The sequence below is a fragment of the Papaver somniferum genome, chromosome 4 (genome assembly GCF_003573695.1).
Source record: "Papaver somniferum cultivar HN1 chromosome 4, ASM357369v1, whole genome shotgun sequence".
NCBI lineage: Eukaryota > Viridiplantae > Streptophyta > Magnoliopsida > Ranunculales > Papaveraceae > Papaver > Papaver somniferum.
Window position 1 is genome coordinate 82,492,197 of NC_039361.1, and position 10,136 is coordinate 82,502,332.

Sequence of the window (10,136 nt, forward strand, 5' to 3'; positions counted from 1 at the left end):
ATGTCCATAGTGCGACTATCTGAGTAGAGCTCTGTCACTTCATATGAATTTAAGTATGCTTGAGTGCAAACTCGCGTACAACAATTGGAATTTCGCATCAGGGTACTTCCTCCTGTAGTCAATAAGTATGCCAACCAAGGAGATTCTTTAGTGCCTTCCAAGGTTCTGTGTAGATAGCCAGGGTCTGGATTAAAAAGGTTTTGTGGGTATACCTCTGGTAAGCCCTCCGGAGACAACACTCCGCCACTAGGGACACCTAGGGGTTTAAAGGATTATTGCATACGCTAAATGCAATCAAAGATGCCTGCGACAGTGAGTTAGGATTTTATTTCTATTTTATTTTTGCTCGAGGACTAGCAAATAATAGGTATGGGGGTATTTGATAGACACATTTTTGTGTCCGATTTGTCTCGATTCTATATGTTGTTAGGGCTCATTTTTGTATTTATTATGGTGTTTTATTTATTTGTAGGTATTTTTGGCCAATAAACATTTTTGGAAAAAATTGGCTCGAAAAGTTGTCGGAAAGCACCCGGAGGACATTTGCTATTCGGACTCTCACTTTGGATAAGGGGTAACCTAATTACTAAGGGGCAACCATCTTCAACATTCAAAAATCAGGTTTTTGGCGGGAAAAAAGTGCAGTTAAAGAGCAGTTTTGGAAATCGTGATTTGAAGGAGTTTGAGGTCGATTAAACCTCTGATTTTCATACGATAGACTCCTTATGGGTCCAGGAATCTGATATGGGTGTTTAAATCGATTATAATGGGCTCAATCGACGGATTTTTCTCACAACAAGAAAATATGGAAAGTCACGTGTGTGACCTGTTTTAGGGAATTTTAGAGAGATTAAAGCGCCGTAAACCTTCCCAAAGATTTGTATCTATCTAACGAAGAGTTTAGAATAAAAAGGAAAGCTCAGAAATGCGTAGAAATCCTAAAACAAGAAATTGTCGCAACTTGTCCGTGAAGAGAAGGAAAGAGATTTTGGAAGATTTGGGAGAGATTTAATCGGTATTTTTGATATAAATGGATGTCTTGGGTCATATAGAAGAGGTGTCGAGAGTTTGGGAACCTAAGGAGAGCCAGAGAAGAATAAATCAGAGCTTTACCAAACTCTGATTCTGCTGCTGCTGAAGAAGAAGAACGCGAAGAACATTGACGCTCGGTAGACAGTCGCAGAAAAGTGTCGTTGTTTAACAGCTGAAGAACATTAAGCTGTTCAGGGCAGTCTTATTCTAGGGTCTTAAAATCAGCGACAAAGCAACAGTTTTTCTGTAACAGTTCCATTGTAACAGCTGTTTTGCAACACCAACACACTGTTGCAAACAGTCTGTGTTATTACTTTTCACTCTTTTAATCATCTTTTGAGAAACAAACACATATTTTGAGATCATGATTAATATGAGGAGCTAAACCCCATTGCTGAGGCGATAGAGGAAGCTATTTTTCCAACAAAAAGTGGTATATTCTATTTTATCTTTTTATTTGCAATAATTCTATGATTATTTGCCTTGAACTATTATTGAATATGATTTTTATTTGAGTGATTGTGATCTATTTTGATGGAGTATGCTTAGTTTTAATACTTTTGATGCTTCATACTTGGTATTTACAATTATTACTTTTGAAAATCTACTTGTTGCAATATTTTAGAATCAAATTAAACAAGAAAATTGCACAAATATAAGTATTGATTTAATCACTTTGAATTTGGAAAATAGTGGAATCTCAGCCTCAGTGTTTCTTTTAGTATTGATATCATCTTTGATTGAGTTTTCTATAATTTTTAGTGAGTTTTCTATTTTAATATTAGAATTTAAGTCTAATTAATATCCTTCACAAGTTTGAGAATCGAACCACTTTTATCACTATCTACAAATCACATCAATTTTTGGCGCTGCTGTCGGGGACTTGTTTTTAGGGTTTTAGATTATTTTTATTTTATTTTTTTATTTTTTTTATTATTTTTGTCCTTTTTTATGTTTTTGGGTATTTATCTTGTGTCTATAGGTTCTGGATCATAAATAAATTGAGCCAAGGAGTTTGGTGATTTCATAAATACTTGGAGCTAAAGATTAAAGCAAAAAGAACAGAAAAGAAGACAATTTTATTTTAGACAATTTTAGTTTAGGGTTTGTTTATTTAAAGATATCGAAGCATGAGAAAGCGTGCGTTGACAATGGACATGTTTTTATTCCCTTTGCTTTTGAAACTTTTGGTCACCTAGCTCCAGAGGCGGGTGGACTTCTCAAGAGAGTTTAGAAAGTTGTGCACAGTAATGTGACTCCCGCTTCGAGAAAATTTGTTTTTAAGAGGATAGATTTTGCAATTCAAAAAGGGCTTGCATTGCAGCTTGTTGCTCGCTTGCTTGCTACGTAATTAAGTTATTAGTTTTTACAAGTAGTTAATTTTATAATAAATAAATATACATAACAAGGAATTTTAAAAAAATGTTGATAATATATAACTAACAAAGGTAAATTAGTCCATTCGAAATTATGAAAATTTATATCTAATTTTAAACTCTTGTTTTTGACCATAGATTTTGTTATCTGGGCTATATATATATCATTCTATTGATGGATTTGTTTTCTGAATTCCTCAGAAATTTCCACAATTAAAAACTAGTTAGTCGTCAGCGGACGGTCTGCTGCGAATCTTGGATTAATCGTGGTACATCTAGGGGTGCACATACCCTACCTATATCCGCCAATCCTACCCTACCCGCCAGTTTTTTAACCGTATCCTACCCTATCCACTATTTGGCGGGTAGGGGGACGGGTAAAGATTTTCTTAACCGCCAGTAAACGGGTAGGGTGGCGGGTATAGGCCATATCCTACCCACCCTACCTAGGAGTGCACATACCCTACCCATATCCGTCAACCCTACCCTACCCGCCAGTTTTTTAATCGTATCCTACCCTATCCATTATTTGGCGGGTAGGATGGCGGGTAAAGATTTTCTTAACCGCCAGTAAACGGGTAGGATGACGGGTATAGGCCATATCCTACCCACCCTACCCGTTGTGCAGCCCTAGGTACATCCCAGATCACGATTACGCAAGTCACACGAGATCGAAAGTAAGAAACCCACGGCCATCTACAACTTTCGGATGCTGACTCATATCCGAGTCAGATGTGAAAAATATCAAGAGGGTCGAGTCCGATATATCAGGAGTCGGGACCCTTGACTTACACGTGAGTCGTGGCCCTTAAAACAGGGTCCACTCAAATGTCTGGTGGTGCCACGTAGTTTGTTCGCCCATAAAATAATCACGATGGCCGATATCAATTCTCACTCCAAATCTGGAGTTAATATCAAGAGGGTCTGACTCGTTCCCGAGTCCAATATATCAGGAGTCCGGACCCTTGACTTACTGTACTGTTGTTTCTCTTTCTCCCACTGAAAGCTAGGGATTCAATTCAAGAGAGAGTCTCAGGTATTTTCATTTTCTTCTTCTTCAACTTCGAGTTACCCAAAATTCCCGAGCTTCTCTCTTTGCTTTATCAAGTCATGCGGTGTGAAATCGTGTCCCTTTCGTAATTTTTCTTCTCACCTTTCATCAAAACCTAATAATTTCATCTCATTTCATTTCGTATCATACTTCGGTGCAGGATGGAGAAATTCATAATTCCCTGTTTTGTCTTATTGGGATGGATTACGGTGGGAATGGTAAACAATCCATTTCCAATCAATGCCACGGTCGGATATAACGATTTGCACGCTGCATTGCTCAGGAATGGATTTTACCTTGTTACAACCGATCCTCCTCCTCCTAACCCTGTTACCACCATCTCATAGCAAGCCATGTTCAATTTCAACCGTTGTTTTCTGAGCAATGCCACGGTGCATACTGGACGCAACAATTTACATGCTTCTGGTGCGGATGCAAGTGCACAAGGTCGACGAAATAAGCAAAACAGAAAGAACTCAGGTAAGTTGCTCATGAGTGATCGTCTGGATATCCTAATTTTCCGCCCGTATCTTTCGTTAAATACGGTGAATTCCTTTCTGGTGACTTACACCGTACTGCTAGAGCTTGTTGACAACAGACAATAAATAGTCCATCACTGTCAACTTAATAGAACTCTCTATTTCTCTTTCTTGGTTACGTTCTTGCTCTCATTGTCTAAATTACTTCTCCAAACTCATCAAGAAACCCTAGTTTCTTCTTCTTCTTCTCTTTATCTTTCTTCTTCTTCTTCCCTGGTGATTGAACAGGTATCAAGAAGAAATGGTTTATACATTCTCACAATCATGTTGGGCATCGTGTTATGAAGAAGCTGTGTGTTGTTTATACTCACCTCTGAATGTTTGTTTGGCTTCTGGAGATTTGCATAAGAGAAATTTTCATCATTACATCAATCAATGGGGTCATTTCTTGATTGCTTTTCCACAGGCGTAAGTTCCTTTTTCTTGTCTGAATTTTATGTTATAAGTTTCTTGTTCAAGTGAATTTTCTCATGCGTGTGTTGTTTTTGGCACTTCTCTTCAGTTATGATATAGTGTTAGAATCTTTAGAGGATCAGCAAGAGGATGTACAGGCTGCAATCTTGGAGAAGAGGAACTTTATTACACAAGAACTCCAATGGCATGCTTCATTCATCCAAGTAAGTTTGTAATGAATTCAGTTTTGTTGCAAGAATATCATGAAGAAGATATTTGTTAGGTTAGGGTTAATGGGAGTTTCAATTTTTTAGGCTTTTTTGATGATTATGATGGTTATAGAGTAACTTCCGGTCAGTTTATTGTTTTCTTTGAATGTTTTGTAAGTACCAAGTTTCTTAACAGGAACAGACGTAATACTGTTATCACGTTTGTTAAGAGAAACACCGGGATTATGATGATTATAGAGTAACTTCTGGTCAGTTTATTGTTTTCTTTGAATGTTTTGTACAGGGGGTTAGTCCACGAGTGAGTTGGAGGGAGTTTAATGTATTTTGAATCTTAGGGATTTTGAGGGAGTGTAAGAAAGTATTGAGAGTTTGAGAGAGTTTGGTGTGTTGAGTGTAGGGAGTTTGAGAGACTCTCCCAAAATCTCTACTTTTTTGAGAGATTTGGAGTGAGGCAAAAATACACTATAAACTCCCTAGAACTCCCCAAAAAAAACAAACTCCCTATCATTCTAATTTTTACTACTAACAGGGAGTTTAAGAGTTTCTTTCAAACTCCCCCACGACTAACGGGGTTTTCTAGGGAGTTGGGAAGACTCTTCTAAACTCTCCCACAACTAACGGAGATTTTAAGAGACTCCCTCGAACTCCCTCACGACTAACGGGAAAAAACACAACTACACCCAACTCCCCCAACTCCCTTGAGGACTAACACCCTGGTAAGTACCAAGTTTCTTAACAGGTACAGACATAATACTGTTATCACGTTTGTTAAAAGAAACACCAGGATTTGCAGGCCAGGGTAAAGTTAGTCTTTTCCCTATTTTCCTTGTCAGATGCCAAGACTTCCTGGTTAGCTTCAAATTAGGGTGATATAGGCCTATCAATCGTCGAGTCTTGTGAGGTTTGAACTTGGAAACGATCGTGTGACATGTGTTGTCTATCTCAGGAATGACACCTAAAGCTTAAACTATTGAGAACTGTTCACTCATGTAGTGACTTCCTCACAACCTTTCTTCTAATTTTAGTATACAGATCTGTTGCACCACAAAACCTAGGTACAGGCGACATATAGAATTGTGCTTGGAAACTAAATAACTGATAAACGCAACTCATAGCTAATATAGAATAGCAGATCATGGAAGTCAATAAGACACTACCCATATACGATTTCCGTAGGTATACGTATTAAACTAAACATACTTAGTTACTACTGTTTGCATGCTACAGCCTTCACCTTTTTCTCTTTAAACTTCGACACTTTAAATTATCGTTATATGTAGGGTTTACTGTAACGCCTTAAAGAATAAAACCCCCTCAAGACACATGTTTCGGCCTCTTTTAACATCAAAAATGTGCGCCTGAAACCAAAATGTTGATAGGCCGAAAGCCGAGCATCAAGGATATTTATTAATTAACATTGGCTTCATATGAACTGCATCATCTAAGTTTAAGGTGATACTTGTTTTTATTTCTTATGCGTGCAGTACTTAAGGTTCTGTTAAATAATGTGAATAGAACCTTTACATTTCAGGAGTGCGATTTAGACCCTACAGCAGAGACCACTCAGCACTCTGTGACAGCCCAATACGTTAACTTCTTGTTAGCCACTGCGTCTGGTAATCAAGATATGGTACATCTTGAAATTCCAACCCCAGCTGAGAAGTTGAAGATTGCTGCTCATGTTCTTAGTGCCATAACGCCATGTGTGCGGGTCTCTGCCACGCTTGCTAAGCTTATTAAGCCACTCACTAGACGTAACAAACGACCTCGCCGATTCAATATGTGGATTGATAGATACTCCTCTGATGAATTCGAGGTATGCTGATTTCAGATATTGATCTTTTGAGTTTTCACATTCAATCACTTTTGCTGATTTTCAGATATTGATCTTTTTGAGTTTTCACATTCAATCACTTTCGTTAAATTAAACTCCTGGCTTTTCTGTTCAGGCCTTGACTGTGCAAACTGAGGGGTTACTTGACTGGCTAAGCAACTCTTTGACGGACAAAGAGCGTAAAGTCCTGGGGGAGGTTTATCATCAAGCTATGAAGCTTGAAGTAGAGTTTTTCTATTCTCGCCTGTCTGTGCCAACTAAGCTCATCCCTGTGTCACTCCTGCATAACCGTGAGGAGGAACGTCTCCTGCTATTTTCTGTTTTTGACTTTGCATGCACTGCTGTGGATTCTTTGCAAGGGTTAGAACAAATGACATTGTCAAGTGCCAAAGAGAAGTCAATAGTTGGGCTGCCTCCTCGTCCTGGTCGAAGGCCTCGTCCAGGGAACACACATCTTCAAATGTCACGTGCGGATTTGCAAAAAGCATGGGATGCTATTGTTGTCTTTGATAAGAGGGAGATGGATGAGTGGTTGCTGAAAATTCTGGTCATTCCGATAGGTAAGAAATCTTTATCACTTTGAAATATGTAGCGTGGTTTAATTGTTTAGGTTCATACTGGAACGAAGCAAACATTAGCCTTCTATATTTGTTCGTTGATGCAGCTGTGGGTTTTGACTACGACGGTCTTTGCAAAGTACTTGAGCAGCTCTCCGTGATCAGGGATAATGGAATTTCAAGAATAATTGAGACAGGTGTCCTGAAGGGTCTAAGCTTATCGCGAATGCAGCTCGCAGGGACAAGAATGAATCTCTATCATGGTTGTGTGAATTTTTTTGAAAAGGTTTTCAGAAACGAAGCACTGAATGCATCAGCCCATGTAATTTCATGCTGGTGTGAGGATCTAATGAGGTCGGCACTTCCAGGTTTGTACTGCTCTCTATCTATAGGAAGTCGTGATTAATGCATCTTTGTATGCTATTCTGATTTCTTCTATGCTTTAGTAGTGGTTTCTTATGTGCATGTAGTTCGCTAAATCTCTGCTCATATCCTTCTATGACTCTGAACTACTTACATATGACGTGTACACCCTGTCCCTGTTTCCTAGTTTTTATCAGTTGTCGTGTCAAAGTACCATACACGACACTGAGTACAGCACTTTGGGCCGTGTCTATGTTACCCAGGTTCATAACTTATTCTGTTTTTCTCTATTCTTTAGGTAGTGGTCAGACCTTTCTCTCCTTTAGACTTCCAGAAATTGAAATTTTACTTTGTTGGGTTATAAATTTACAGTATTTAGAGAGATCAAATTTTCGTTTTGCAAATTTATGTTTGTGACAAAAGTTACCAGGTAAAATATTTATGTTTTCATTCAGGTGCACGTCGCTCTGCAGCCTTCTGGATGGTCGTGGTCACACTGGCCACCCTTATTTTGCCATGCCAGCAGATGGAAAGTCAGGCCAGCAAACGTATGTTAGAAGCAGGCATAAGTCTCGAAAGAGATCCTAAGAAACAGAAAGTTCAGAAGAGTTCCAGTTACGAACCATTCATCAGATGCTTAGCTTGCAGAAGAAGACTTCTGGCATGGAACTTGTCTGTTGTAGTTAACAATGAGCTATTGGGTCTTCTTAGTGTCCGTGGAGGGCGAATGGTGGCGCCAACGTGCATGGAGATTGGGATGTGATGCACTTGGACTTGGCTTGCCACCATTGTCACAGTGTAGTTGGCTTAGGTTCGATCTCTGTGATCAATGGGTGGGATCTTTATTTTATTCTTAGGACAGCCGTATTCTGAAGAGGTCCTCTACTCTGGTCTGGCGTGATTAAGAACTTCTCTGGTTTGACCCAAGGCCGGCCCTAGTTGTCCTTGTTTTAGTTTCCGACTACCCGTTGCAACTAGGATTTCAAATCCAAACAGTGGGTCATCTATCCAAGAGCACTGAGGTTATGAAGCTTGTCAATAACCTCATGAAGGCTCCAGAAGTGGCCGCAACAATGCAAGAATTCAGCAAAGAAATGACCAAGGTAATACATACACTTACCCTGACTAGCCATCTTCTTTAACTGCAAGAATTGCCTCATCAATCATGCACTTTCAGGCGGGAGTAATTGAAGAAATGGTAAATGACGCTCTTAACGACGCACTTTATTCAGAAGGCATCGAGGAGGAGACCGAACAAGAAGTTGAGAAGGTTTTGACAGAAATAGCTGGAGAAACTGCAGCACAGCTTCCTGTAGCAGCGAGAAGAGAGAGATTAAAGCAACCCGTCCAAACAGCAGCTGAGGTATTTTCACTGTTCATCAACATACATCCATCCTCTATTTGTTACCTTGTGTCTTAGTCAATTTAAAAGGTATAAAATTTCTCGACTTATAACTTTACAGGAAGAGGCTATAGCCGAGGGTGATGACGAGGAAGAACTAGAAGCAATACGGGCAAGACTTGCCAAAGTGAGGTCTTAGGTCATACTCATAATGATGCTATCCTTAGTCCCTTGCCCATTCAACCTCATCTTAGTAACTATTCAATGAATTTGTATTTGCAACCAAGGTTTCGCATGTTCCTCATATGAGAGAGCTATTAGCAACATGACTGTTGGATCTACCACTAGTTAAATTATAACCAGAAAGAGACAAAATGTGATATCTGTAATATATTGTTCTCGAGTTTAGTTTTTTTTTCATAAATCCATGTGTATTTGGCGATTTTTAGAACTACTGCATGGCAAATGTTCTTGTCTTTCTTTTGCTACTCTTCGGTCACGAATACTTCCCCGTCATGTGAAGTTTTTGACAGAGATCTGAATCAACTGTGCTAGCTAGCTATTAGTACGGTTTGTTACCGAGCTCAGGGTTTTCTCCACTTATCTTGGATGAGCCTGTGGTAATTTAAGGAAGACTAATCCGTCAACTTAATCTTTTACCTAAAGGTGCTGAACCTGTTGATGAAATCTTTAACTGCCGATGTTCCTGACATTGTTGAGAAACGTTTTACTTTTCCAAGTTTTAATTGATACTAATGGTGTTTCTGTTGAAGATCTTGGTCATCGTGGTGGTTACTGTAAACTTGGACATTTTAATGCTGCAAGGTATGGTTTTCTTAGTCCTACTTAAAACCCTATATTCTGATGAATTTCTATGGTTTTGCTTTTATATGTATTTGCATTTGTACTTAAAACCCTATATTCTGATGAATTTCTATGGTTTTGATTTTATATGTATTTGCGTTGATACTTAAAACCCTAGATTCTGGTGAACTTCTGTGGTGTTTCAGATTCAGCTTACTAATATTCTTCAGTTTCTGTTTTGGTGTATCAATTATTTCTGGTCACCTTCTTGCTTTAACCACATAACACTTTTGAAGACACTTGGCCATCACAGATCCACTTGCTGTAAGCGCCATTTAATGTTTAAAATCCGATAGATGTATTCTATCTGTTTAGAAAATGGCTAGATTAGCTGCAGTGGCATTAACACCTTCTATTGCGTGTTATGGCTACATGCATTCAAGTTTGCTATTTAGAACTTGAAACTGATGTAATTTTCTACGAATCCAGTTTTTTTTTTCCAGAAGCACCCGCAGTTTGTAAACAATGATTTTTTTTCATCACCGGAGAATCATATGCTGGGCACTACATACCTGCTTTTGCTTCTCGTCCACCAAGGTAACGAGGCTAAAGAAG

At 38.8% G+C, this 10,136-nt stretch overlaps 2 protein-coding genes across 4 annotated transcripts; both read left to right on the forward strand.

The window, feature by feature from the left end:
• The first annotated feature begins 3,366 nt into the window (after window positions 1-3,366).
• LOC113276036 (bifunctional TH2 protein, mitochondrial-like) lies at window positions 3,367-8,175 on the forward strand. 3 transcript variants are annotated; one of them, XM_026525627.1, is made up of 8 exons: window positions 3,367-3,444; window positions 3,620-3,939; window positions 4,227-4,406; window positions 4,501-4,615; window positions 6,153-6,437; window positions 6,571-7,015; window positions 7,120-7,380; window positions 7,831-8,175. In XM_026525627.1, the coding sequence occupies exons 3-8, from the start codon at window positions 4,240-4,242 to the stop codon at window positions 8,136-8,138; spliced, it is 1,581 nt and encodes a 526-aa protein (XP_026381412.1). In that variant the 5' UTR covers window positions 3,367-3,444; window positions 3,620-3,939; window positions 4,227-4,239; the 3' UTR covers window positions 8,139-8,175. The 3 variants fall into 3 exon arrangements, with proteins under 3 accessions (XP_026381412.1, XP_026381411.1, XP_026381413.1); XM_026525628.1 differs by having other exon boundaries at window positions 3,401-3,523; XM_026525626.1 differs by having other exon boundaries at window positions 3,395-3,939.
• A 50-nt stretch (window positions 8,176-8,225) lies between these two features.
• LOC113276038 (vacuolar protein sorting-associated protein 24 homolog 1-like) lies at window positions 8,226-9,294 on the forward strand. Its single transcript, XM_026525629.1, has 3 exons — window positions 8,226-8,478; window positions 8,553-8,738; window positions 8,839-9,294. Exons 1-3 carry the CDS (start codon window positions 8,401-8,403, stop codon window positions 8,914-8,916), a joined length of 342 nt encoding a protein of 113 aa, XP_026381414.1. The 5' UTR covers window positions 8,226-8,400; the 3' UTR covers window positions 8,917-9,294.
• The last annotated feature ends 842 nt before the right edge of the window (window positions 9,295-10,136 follow it).